The sequence below is a fragment of the Coenobita brevimanus genome, chromosome 57 (genome assembly GCF_032717465.1).
Source record: "Coenobita brevimanus isolate Jiangsu-jjx chromosome 57, ASM3271746v2, whole genome shotgun sequence".
Taxonomy (NCBI): domain Eukaryota; kingdom Metazoa; phylum Arthropoda; class Malacostraca; order Decapoda; family Coenobitidae; genus Coenobita; species Coenobita brevimanus.
The window spans coordinates 16,242,682-16,255,894 of NC_137010.1; the positions used below are offsets into that span (position 1 = coordinate 16,242,682).

Consider the following 13,213-nt stretch of genomic DNA (forward strand, 5'->3'; position numbering starts at 1 on the left):
AGCCCACTCAGGAGGTGTGCCCTTCCCCTTCTCCCACTCCACCATCACCGAGAAGGGTCAAGGGGAAGATGACCAGGACACAGCCTGACATCAAACACGGTGCCACGCCTCGTGACGCCTGCGACCACACGCCTAGAAGCCCTTCTCCTGCCAACGCCGAACGCCCGCCTATTTCCATCGACGAATTAGCCAGGCACTTTCGCCAGCACCTCTCCCAGTCCAACTTCCTCAACTTGCTCTCCAGCCACATCACCTATCCTTAATTTCCTCCTGTTGCCTAGCAACTGCTACCTCTTCATCTCCTGCTTTTCACTGGTGGGCCTCATACTATAGGCCCACTTCCACTCTGATTTGTTTAGATGGAAAAATCTATACAACAACAACAACAACAGCCCCTGGTAGCCATCATAGGCACGGCAGGTAGAGTCAAACATGATGAATTTGTGCTTGGTTTTGACTCGTTGGGCCCGGGTCTTCCCATATATTGGCAGGGGGCCATCCCCCGCGTCTACGAGGTGGGCTGAGGTGGGAAGGACCAGGCCAAAGGCGGAGGTGTGGCAGGAGTAGGAATGTGTGTAGAGGCGTGATCTGGCCGCTCCCGTGTCAACCACCAGCCTCGCTTTCACCCCGTTCAGCCCCATTTTGTCGTAGACTGGGGGGCAGTATTTCTGCGAAATGGCCCCTGCCACCATGGGGAGGTGCAGGGGCGGACCTAAAAATCCATTTGCTGTGTGGCATTGTCCTCTTCAGGCTCCAATTCCCCAGGATTGGCGTAGTTGGTGGGTGAAGCATTGTCCTCGGGGCCTTCATCTTCTACAGATGAGACCTTGCAACACCCCTGTGTGGTCGCCCTGTGCCGTGCAGCCTTTAGTTGTTCACGTATGTCGTGGAGGGGGCAGCTACGGCTACAGGCAGTGAATTCCCATGGGTTGATGGATATTAACCCCTAAAACGCGGCTGTGTACGGGCGATCCCCCCGCTGTGGCGGGGTTGTAGCGGGGTCTGAGTACCTGTGGAAAAATATTTGCCAAAAATCATAGATTAACCCTAGAGCATTAAAATTTTTATGGCATATATTACTTACATTCAGCTATCTCCTGAGCCACATGTTGAGCCTTCGTTGACTACCAAAGGACTTGTGAAGACTTGCAAAGTTGGGTAACAAAGTCTTCACTCTCACACCTCCAGAAACCCGGTTTTCTTTCTACCACAGCCTCAATCTGTCACAGTACACTTTATACAACAACGTACAGGTTGTTTGGAATCCGTATTTGTAAATAAGAACTGAAAATAAGGCTAAAATGGACGGAGCGCACGGCCGACATGCAGCGCGGTGGCGATCTTCCCGTCAATATTGTCACATTTGCCTTTTCTCGGCAAAAAACACGTATACTCCTTTTTTTTCCATCATAGGACTTCGCAAACGTTTGCCTGTCACTATTACGGCCATAAAAATCAATGTCACTGCCAGTATTGTGGATTGGGATTGAGGAAGACCACCCCGGCGCGAGTTTATTCAGCCTTACGGCAGGCACTTTATTCTCGCTCCTGTCGGCCACTCGCACTTCATTTCTATCGCTCACTTTCACTGTATCTGTTTTTTTTTTTTGCCTTATTCATCAGTGTCACTGTCCAGTGTTATAAAAATAATATTTTATACACAAAAAACTTTCACTTTCAGAACATAGAATAGGAAAATATGCTTTCATCTTTTTACACTGGAGTGACTGTCACTCGCAATACTTATATTATTACTATGTACAATTATTTACAACAAAAAACACTGTAACTGTCAGTGCTTTTAGAAGTACATACACTAATTTACACTCATCAGGCTGTCACTGTCAGCACGTAAAAGAAAACTAAACAATATTATCACTGTCACTCTCAGTATTTTTCCCAATATTTTTACCCTTATTTTCAAAATCTACTTAGGCTGTGGTAGTCAAAAACACGGGTAAGCACAGAGGGGAACTTTGCACTCTTTGCACTGCAAGGAGGTGCGCCTAAAAGTTCTTTCCTGCCTGGTAGTGTGGCTGCACACATGACACCTCCTCAGTGCTTTCCCCCTCTTTGCAGTGGCTGGCAGTGGCTCCAGGCGGTGTCGCTGAAGGTAGGCCATACACTGTAGGCGGTCTGGAGGTGTGTGAGGGTGGCGTTTGGGACCTGTAGAAAGCACCTGGCCGTAACGCTGAAGCAGCTGGTAGACACAAGTCTTGGAGAATCGTCTGAGAGAGTAGTTGGCTGGCTTCCTGTTCTTGATTTTATACAGGATGAAGGCGTTCAACATGCACATGTCAATCAAGTGCAAGAACACCTTCCTGTACCAACGACAATTTTTCCTCAGACAGTCAATCTCTCCAATCATCATATCCGACTTGTCCACCAGCCGCATATTGACGTTATAGTCAATGACAGCTTCATCACAGGCTTGCCAGTCCTTCTGTCGACCTTCCCTGTTGCCAGCATTTCACCCTTGTGTACTGTGGTGAGCATGTTCACGACTCTCTTATCATGCCACCTGATCGCAAGCATCTTGTCAGATTTCTTCAGGTGCACGTCTCCCCGCTTTGACTTTTCAGCCTCGGGGAAGGCAGGGTAATGTGCCCTTTTACTTCTGACAGTGCCACAGGAGCCGACGCCGTGTTCAGAAAGGTACTTGGCGAGTTTTGGAGCTGTATAGTAATTGTCCGTATACAGGACATGATTCTCGCCAAAGTACTTTTCCAAAAGCACTTTCACCACAGAACCAGAGAATCCAAGGGGGTCAGTCATATCCAAATCGACATTGCTGGCGGTGTAGATGACGAAGTCAAGGATGAACCCCGTCTTGCAGTCGCACAGCACGAAAAACTTGATTCCAAAGCGGTGGCGTTTGCTTGGAATGTACTGGACGAACCGAAGACGGCCCCTGAACAATACCAAAGACTCGTCAATCACGACTTTCTTGAACGGGCTCAAGAACCTCGTAAACTTATCTTTGATCATGTTCAGGATTCCCCTCACTTTCCATAATGGGTCAGTTTGGGAAGGCTCATCATTATTCGCAAAGTGAAGATAAGTCATCAGCTGCCTAAAACGATCGCGGCTCATGTATTTATTGAATATGGGTGTTGGGCACAGCTCGTCGGAACCCCAGTACTCTTCTAACTTATGTTTCCAGTTGTGCGGCATTAGCAACATCAATCCAATAAATACAAAAAGCTCGCGGATCGTAAGAGGCACCCATGATGCCATCCGCGACGTGGATGGCGTCACAGCCTCACCTTCTCCTTCGCGAACTGGCGCACATTGCCCGTCGTACCTGTTTGTCTCGGTACAGATGTGCTCCATAACCTCGTCGTCAAGGAAGGCCAACAGGTAGTCAACGCATTCACCATCGTCGTCCACAGGGAAGTCAGCCTGAAGTCCACACTCACTGTCGTCAAAGGGCAGATCTTCAGGCACAAAATCTGATCCCTCTGACCACACGAAAGCATCTAAAGTTCCCTGCCTAGGCTGGGAGGTGCTTGGGGCAGCGGGGGGTGAGGCAGGTCGTGTGGGAGTGGGTGAGGCAGGCTGGGCAATAGTAGGTAAGGGAGAGGCTATCCCAGGCCGTGTTGGTGTTGTGGTGGTGGTGGTGGTGGTGGTGGGAGGGACATTATCACTTGGGTCAAGGTCACCCGCGGTGGCGTGACTCCTGAGTTGCCTAGTGCGAGTTAGCCTAGGGGACTTAACTTTACTTACACGAACACTAGGCCTACGATAACCTCTCATACGTAAAATTGCTCGTTTACTTCCCTTTCTCGGTGGTGAAGGAGACTCCGATGACTCAGGAGACAGGACAGCAGACGAGGAGGACGAGAGAACAGGGCTGGGAGTACGTGGCGGGCTTGCGGTGGCGTGACGTGGCGTAGGGGACAATGGCGGTGCTCTGGGGTCTCCGCTCCTCTTCCTTTTTTCCCCCTTTCCATATTCGAGGCCCCTTTTCACCGGGGCCTTCCCTGTTGAGGTGCTGGGCACAGTCACAGTCTCCTCCGGCACAGAAATAATCACTTCAGGGCCTGAATCAGCACTCGATTGTGTCTCAGATTCAGCCAGGCTAGACCAAACACCCACGTCACTGCCATAATCCATAGAGGCTTTCAACAGTTCTGAGGCTATTGCAGAGTCACTTAGCCCCTTGGTAGTCACTGGTAAAGTTTTGAAGGGGGTTGAGGTAACAAAACCCTTTTTCGGAGGGCTAGAAGGCACGGAACTAGAAGAGCTCGAGCTTGACATGGTGTCACCATGGCAGATTTGCGTGGACTGACGCTATTCTGGGGCAAACCGCGCGAAAAAATGACAGTGTGACAACTGGGGAAACAAGCGTTTCCCAATAGCAAAAAGTGCTTGCGAGATGACGGCGCAGATTGACAAGTATCAGCCGTCCGCGCATTGCCATATCGCACGACGAGGGAGGGCCGCGCATCGGTGCGTCCGTGGGTAAAAAAAATGAGACTTGGCAACAACCGAGGTCAGTAGTACAAAGGTCAAGTGTGCTAAAAGTAGCTCACGGGTGGCGGGACTGATAGACAATACCAGCTGGAGCCTGCTTGCCCGCGGTTATTCAAAATTAACTCAAATCGCAAACGCGACGACACGCCGTTCTGCACTTTGGGCCGACCGTCGCAAATGCGACGATCTGGGTTTTAGGGGTTAAGTTTGGGTTCTTTGGGGTTGGGGTGTTTCTTCGAAGGGTGTGCTCTACCTACAGACAATGTTGGTTCATGGTTGGATTGGGAGGGGGGGGTGTTCGTTGCTTCTGATGTTGAGCCGTACTGTGAGTAGGGAATCTGCTTACTGCATTGATCGGTTGGGGGGTGGGGCAAGCAGCTAGGAGGCGGCGCACAAGCTGCATATCCCAGTCGAGGTCTCCCGAGGGGTCATAGATGGTGAAATGCTCCCTTATGGTGCTAGGGAGGATCCTCAACAGGGTGTTAAATATATGTTGTTCCCAAGTGACTGCGTCGGTCTCCGGGTAGGCGGCAGTGATGAGTCACCTGGCCTGGATGAGTATGTCGTCCAGGTTTCTGTCGTACGTGAGGGCGTGAAGTTGCGATGGAGCTACAACTTTGCCCAGGGATGGTGCCTGTTTCACGATTTGCACAAACTGCTCCCATTTTAGTTCTGGGACGATCTTTGAGGCTATGCTTGATGCTGCCTTGCCCAGGTGTGGCAGAGTGGCAGCTATTTTTCCTCTGTCATTTTTTAAGCCTATCTCCAGTATTGGTTTAACCATGGCTAGGTATACATTGATGTCATATTGCTTGGGGTCAAATTTTGGCAGTTGGATGTGGGGTTTGGTCGCCACTGTGCTAGATTTCCCTGTTTTTGTTCCTCTCTGTATTCTGATCGGGTCAAGAACCACCACTGGCCACCAGCATTATGCTAGGTGTTTTTAGGTCGACTTCTCGTCCTAAGAACACTAGCTACTGAGCGGGGTCCTCTTTCTAGACTGGAACTAGAACACACAACAGGAGGAACAGGGCATAAAAACTCGGCAGACCACCCTTACACTTATTTTGCCTGAATTTGATTTCCTTACAATATACAACAATTATATACAATACAGGCTATATGGACAATGTCAGGCTTTGGTATACAACAGTTACTGCACACAATATATACAAGTGTAGTCACCGTCGGTCAGGACTATGCATCAGCAATACACCGTGGTTGTAGGCACAGTCTGGACAGTCTTTACTGTACAGTCCTAGTGCATCACTTGTTAGTTCTAGACTTAGACAATTCTCACTGTACATTAGAGGTGCCACTATGCTGAGTATGGACACCATCAGTCTGTATCACAGGTATGAATAAGACATATAACACAGACACTGTCAGTCCCTGGTTCATATGGTGACACTGGGATTGCACTACTGGGCTTCTTGGGCTGCTGAAACCTGGCTAATCATAAGTGGCACCCGGGCACGGGAGGCTGGTTGTCGGGCGTACCCTCCCATAGGGGGCAAGGGACTACTGCAGGGGATGAGGTCCTCCAGGTGTGGCTGTGGCCTGGTGCACAGAGAGGCCCTTTCCTGGTGGGGCCTCAACCTGGGAGATGGCCCTTGGGACTGGGGGCAAACAAAGCCAGCAGACGCACCTGTCATTGCCTGCTCCTGGCGGAGGGTTGTTGGTGGGATGGGCTCGGGAGGTCTCGCCCCGGGGTTCTGGGGACATTCCTGGGTGGCTGGGGGCTGCGGTCACCACTGGTCCGGACCGCCGTCAAGCACTGCCTGCAGTGTCCCTTCCTGGTGGTGTCCATCAGCACCAGGCATCGTCCAGGAGCAATCTGTAGGGCGTGGATCCCCTCTCCTGGGATAGGGCCCTGCCACCACTCCTCGAATGGCAGCTCCTCCGAGGGTCTATACTTGTGAGGAGAGTGAGAGGGGCATCCCACTCAGCTTTTGGATGACAGGTGGGCCGAGCCAGAGACTTCCTCCAAAGGGACAGTCCCAGAGACGGTGGATGAAGAGCGTACAGTGGCCGACCCTTCCTTGACGCATTCAGTAGCCGATGTCATGGTTCTGCCTTTTACTGGCTTGCCGGCCAACGTGCACATAGTGGCCGTCACATCCAACCCGGGGCGTACGGTGGCCGCCACCAGGGGGCTAGTTTCAGGGGTGGCTGCAGCTGAAAGGCATACAGTGGCTGACCCTTCTCCAGTACATGTACAGTGGCCAATACTGCGGTGCTGCAGGGGACAACAGCTGAAGGGCGTACAGTGGCTGACCCTTCCCCGGCACAAACAGTGGCAGATACCATGGTGCTGCTTGGGACTGTCTGTGGACAAGTCCCACCCCGATCCTGGCGAGTGTTGGTCTGACTGTGATGTAGTGTGCCAGTATTGTTTAGCTGTCGTTGGCCGCATTGAGGAGAAGAGGGGCGTAGGGCCATGGTACACCTGGGCCCGTCTCGCTCAGGCCTGACGCTCTCTCTGCTTGCCCCTCTGTGGTCTCCTTCTGGGATGGGTGTGGGGCCGTGGGTCCATCCTGGGGTGGGTGTCTCCATGGGGGTGTGTATTTCACATATGTGCATACGTCAGTGCATATATAGGTAACTATGAACAAACTTACATACGCATCTATGTTCGTACTTATGTATGCAATATGTATGTACATACACATTCATGCAGACCCCCCAGGCCCCAGGCCCGGCAGCGGCTATCCCAAGCCACCAGCCTGGGCCCTACCAGCGGCTGTCCCAAGCCCCGGCAAAAGCCCCAGCTGTGGCCACCCCCTGTCCCAGTTCCAGTCCCAGTAGTGGCTGCCCTTGGCCCCAGCCCCAGCCCTGGCAGTGGCTAATCCATGCCCCAGTTCCCGGCCCAAGCACCAGCCGCCCCAGGCCCCAGTCTCGGTCCCAGTAGCGGCCACCTCCAGCCCATGTCCCAGCCCCAGTGGCGGCTGCCCGGACCTGGCTCTGGCAGCAAGCAATGCGCTCCTTCACACCCTAACACTGGCTGCACTTACATAACCTAACACCTCACCCCCTCCACATTCCACAGATCACCACCATCCCCACCCCCCTATGTCATGCCTAGTCTTCCCACAGAGGGCATCTTCCCCTTTCCACCCCCCACACCCCTACACAGCAACACCTTGGAAAATGTCTCGCCCACACAACCTAACAGCCCTACAGGCACTGATACATTCAAACGATCAGGGCACCAGGTCATGTGCCCTGCATTCCTACAGCAGTACATCATAGAGTATGAAGGTGTAATAGTGTGAATGGATATACCTCTTCTGTTTTGAAATATATATTATCTACATGTAAATTCTGTATCTCTATATACTGTTTATCATTACTGCTCATATGTAAAGTCTTCGTTTTGTAATATTCATTCCTAAAAGTAGCCTCTGTATACATACCAGTACTGATCATATGTGTAATTTTTCTGTAATATGCACTGTCTACACTTAAGCTTTGTAAATCTACATAGACGTGCAGTATCTGGACCTGTTCATTATCTGGATACTGGACCTTGGCTCTATTAAACCATTATCTGAATTTACTTGCTATCATTCGGATGTAACAGCCCCCAAGAACTTCAGCCAGCAAGCCAACATGCTCAAACATTTGGTATCATGGCCAGTGGGCTCAAGCTGTGAGCAAGAAAAAGGCCGTAACTCACAACTTGAGCTAAAATGTCCGTCTGCCTCTGTACTGAATGGTCAAGGTCGTGCGCTGGTCCAATCACTCCCAATGAACCTCCAGCACCCAAGTAATATGACTGTAACCCACAAGCAGTGTCAGAACATCCGTCCGCATCCCCACCAAATGTCCAAAGTCATGCAGCCTCCGGGCTAAGTCTTTCCCAACTGCCACCATGCACTGAACACAGACCACAAGCCGCGAGTACATGTTCGGTGACAGAGGCTGTCCACTACTCTACCGAATGTCCAGAGTCGCCCTGTCACCGAGAGTTTTGTTTTTGAATGGCCACCACACGTCCAACAGACCACAAGCCACTTGTAAATGTACGGTAAAAGTGCTCATCCACATCATGACAGAAGGGTGAAAATTCTGCCCACAGCCTCACATCTACCCCCCCTCCTCCCATCCCTCCTCCACACCCTCCCGGCTCCCCCCTCACTCCCTCCCCTCCTTTGCACTGATAGCACTGGCTCATGAGGTTTTTTTTTTTTTTTTTTTGCGATTTAATCGAATACTATTGGTCATATCAAAATTCCAAAGTGAGGTGACCATGAGAAAGCTCATGAAATTCTGCACCTAGACATATGCTTGACTCTTGGAAGGTGCTGACAAAATTTTGCACAAGGATAAGTTATATGAAGGTAAGTTTTACTCTTGAACACTTTTTCTTCTCACTGTATTTCTTTAGTTTTACTCATCAGTTTTCTGTGTTTTTATTAGCTTATCTTATTGTATAAACACCAGCAAAGATGATGGTATACCATTTTTACGAATTTCACCAAAATCCAGTGGCATATTTAGCCATGGAATTTTGGTGAGACCCAGAAGCAGTTACCATTTGTGTCAGATAGCTGATTTTCCTGACCCTGTGGCATTTTGTGGATGTTAGTTATGCACTGTTTCCTTAGTGTTTAGCATTAATATGGATAATCCAGTACGTGTTTTGATGTCTAAATATGGCAGACTGACCAGAAAACAGTGCTAAAATTAGGAGAGGTACTGTACGTACGGTAGTGTCCAGGTAGGGTGTTTTTGGTTTTCATTTTTTTCCATGGTGTTAAGCATTATTCTGGATATTTCTATGTACGTTTTGATGTCTAAATATGCAAGTTGATCTGAAAACATTGCCAAAATTAGGAGGGGTACTATACATACAGTTGTGTATAAGTAGTTTTTTTTTTTTTTTCCCCATGGTTTTCTTGTTTAGCATTAATTTGGATATTCCTCTGTGTGTTTTGATGTCTAAATATGTCAGATTGACCTGAAAACAGTGCCAACATTAGCAGGGGTACTGTACATACAGTAGTGTATAAGTAGTTTTTTTTTTTTTTTTTTTTATAGATATTGCTATGTTTTGATGTCTAAATATGGCAGACTGACCTGAAAACAGCGCCAAAATTAGAAGGGGTACTGTACATACAGCAGTGCATAGGTAGGGTGTTTTTTGGTTTTCAGTGTTTTTTTTTCATGGTTTTCTTGGTGTTTAGCATTACTTTGGAATATTCCTTTGTGTGTTTTGATGTCTAAATATGCCTGAATGACCAGATAACACTGCCAAAGTAAGCAGAGGTACTGTACAAATAGGTTAGGTATAGGTTGGGGGTTGGGTATAAGTAGGGTCTGGGTATAGTGGGGGATATTGTACATTATCCGGACATTGCCACTACCCGGACATACCTTTGGCTCTAGTATGTCAGATGATTGGGGGATTACTGTACATCATTACTGATCATAGGAATACTTGTTGTAATAGGCACTGTGCAGGCTTAAGCTCTGTATGGGTATATATAACATTATTCACTGTATGTGGGGGGGGGAAAAAAAAAAAAAAAAAAAAAAAAGGGAGAGGGGGGAATACTGTGGCACACTTATTGTGCACCATATAGACTTGAATAGCACCAAACTTCCCCCACATTTTGTACACAACACCATGGCACAGAGGCTGGGATGACCTTTTCACCATTAAAACTACCAAGCCAAGCTACAAAATGTCCACGGTGCTTCTCCGAATGGCAAGACATTCTAGCGACTCTATAAGAGTTGAAACGTGCCTAACCAAGTCACCTTCTTCCCATTGTAGGCACAAAACACACACACCAGTGCCTATGTGGCAGGCCTATAAAACTCCGGAGGCATCCTTCTCCAGGCAGTCCACTCCTGACCCCGGTGACACGCAGGCCTCTTGCGGGCAGCTGGGCCCCACGCCCGTAGCTGCTGCGCTGGGAACACACACACACACCACGAGCTATCAGTAATGTAGCTACACATACTCCCGAATGTACTTATCCCCCTGCTATGTAATCGTAGTCATGTATTGTACCTCGTTCCAGCATAAATATTCTGTAATTCTCTCCTGTGAACTAACTGAATGTGTGATACACTGTTGGTGTGATTTGTTAATACAGCTTGTTATTAGACTCCTCACTCACCCAGGCTGAGTTTATTTTCATCCCCATTGTGAGTCTCAAACATTTATAAAGTAGTGAACCTAACACGCTGAAGCACTATTCTTTAGCAAAACAACCCACCACTATATACTAGAGTATGGATCAGTTGGTTCAAGGATTGTGTGGGTATGATTGAAAGTAGGAGTACAAGCATGATGTATGTGTGTGTGTGCATGTGTGTGTGTGTGTGTGTGTGTGTGTGTGTGTGTGTGTGTGTGTGTGTGTGTGTGTGTGTTGTGTGCATTTACCTAATTGTATTTACCTAATTGTGATATACAGGAAATGATCTACGCTCGTGGGGTCCCATCTCTGTTTCTCAATGTCAAATTTAGCTTTAAACTCGTTTAAGTTTTTAGACTGGACGATCTCTTTGTCCAGACTATTCCACACGTCTATACATCTATAAGGAAAACTATATTTCTTGATATCCTTCAAGCAGCTTGGTTTCTTCAGTTTCATTCCGTGTCCTCTTGTTACTCTCTTATCCCATACAAACAGATCTTCTTTATCAATTTTATCTACTCCCACCATGGTCCTGAACACTGCAATCATGTCTCCTCTCTTTCTCCTTTCTTTTAAGGAAGGCAAATCCAGCTTTTCCAACCTCTCTCTAAACGACAGATCTGCCAGGCTGGGGACCATTTTGGTTGCTGTTCTCTGTATTCTCTCAATCTTGTTTATATCTTTCTTTTTGTGTGGGGACCACACTACTGCTGCATATTCTAACCTGGGGCAAATCATGGCCACAATCAATTTTTTCATCATCTCCTCATCCATGTAATGAAAAGCAACTCTTATATTAGTCAGGAGTTTATGCGTCTCTCTAAAACTGCCTTGTTAATGTGTTTTTCAGGTGATAAACTATCCTGGACCAGCACTCCCAAGTCTTTCTCTTCTCTCGCTTTTGTGAATGGTTCGTTACCCATCAAATAATTCAATGATGGCCTCTTGGTACTTTTACCCATTTCCAAAATTTTACATTTATTTGCATTAAATTTCATTTCCCACATCCGGCTCCAATCGTGTATCCTATCCAGATCCTCCTGCAGCATTTTACAATCCTCCTCAATCTCTACCTTCCTCATGATCTTTGCATCATCAGCAAACATACTTGCATAACTGTTCACTCCATCTACCATATCATTTACATAAATCAGGAACATTACTGGCACCAACACCGAGCCCTGTGGGACTCCACTTGTTACTTCCCTCCATCCAGACATCCTATCCTTTATTACTGTCCTCATTTGTCTGTCTCTCAAAAACTCTCTCATCCATTCCAGGAGATTCCCCCTCAGTCTTCCTATTTGCTCTAGTTTCCACATTAGCCTTTTATGGAGCACCTTGTCGAAGGCCTTCTCCAAACCTAAATACACACAATCCACCCAACCATCCCTCTCCTGTAGCACATCAATCGCTCTCGAGTAAAAACTCAACAAGTTGGACACACATGACCTTCCACTTCTAAATCCAAACTGACTATCAGCCAAAATATTCATCTCTTCCAGATATTTTATCCATCTATCTTTCAGAATTCTTTCGCACAATTTTGTGACCATGCTGGTTAGGGACACTGGTCTGTAATTCAGGGGTTCTTCCCTGTTTCCTCCCTTATAAATTGGTACCACATTTGCCCTCTTCCATTCTTGAAGCACTTTCCCCTCTTCCAGAGAACACACAATTAAACTGAATCTTATCCGCCAGCTGTTTTCTGCATTCCTTCAGTACCCAATTAGAGATTCCATCTGGTCCTGGGGCTTTCCTTACTTCTTGAGTTTCCAGTAATTTATACACTTCCTGTACTTTCACTTTTATATCTTTTATCACTACATTTCTAGTCACTCCCTACCCTTCCACAAACTCACTTTCATTAGTGAAAACTGACTGGAAACGTTTGTTCATTATTTCTGCTTGCATTGCCGCATCTTTATAGACCTGACCTCTCCTACTTTCAGTTTGGTGATTCCTTCTTTCTGTTTCAGTTTGCCATTGACAAATCTATAAAACAGTTTGGGTTCATCCTTACATTTGTCTATTATACCTTTTTCAAAATTCCTTTCTTCCTCTCTACGTATTTTTGTGTAATCATTTCTAGTTCTTTTATATTCTTCCTTTGTTTTGTTGTTACCTCTCTTCCTACAATTATTCCACGCCTTATCTCTCTCTTTGCTATCATACACCTTCTATTAAACCACTCCTTTTTTCTGTTTTTTTTCCCCCTTACGCTTGGTACAAATTTTTTCACTCCCGAATTATAGAAGCCTAGAAAAATATCCCACTTCTTCTGTATCTCTCTTGTTTCTCTGAATTTTCTCCAATCTGCATTTTCAAAAAATTTTCTCAGTCCTGTAAAGTTTGCTTTCCCAAAGTTGTATCTTCCCTGCCTATAAAGCTCATCTATTGGATCCACTTTCCAACTCATCAGTCCCCCATGGTTTTAAAACCACTTTTTGTTTTATTAATATCATCTTCCAAGGAAAACAAACATCCAGAACACCTTGGAGACAGTTTGAAAAAAGATTCATAATCTTGGTTTACATCATTGGTTATTTGGAAATCGTTTATAGCTTCATCCATAGCTGAACACA

At 47.2% G+C, this 13,213-nt stretch overlaps 1 protein-coding gene across 1 annotated transcript in view; it reads right to left on the reverse strand.

Annotated features, from left to right (window-relative positions):
• Window positions 1-8,042: 8,042 nt before the first annotated feature.
• The window catches only part of LOC145401908 (tudor domain-containing protein 1-like), a 116,511-nt gene continuing 111,340 nt past the window's right edge, over window positions 8,043-13,213 (reverse strand). Inside the window, exon 13 of the mRNA XM_080274013.1 lies at window positions 8,043-8,126. Coding sequence (XP_080130139.1) covers window positions 8,043-8,126 — 84 coding nt within the window. The remainder of the gene's footprint in view (window positions 8,127-13,213) is intronic.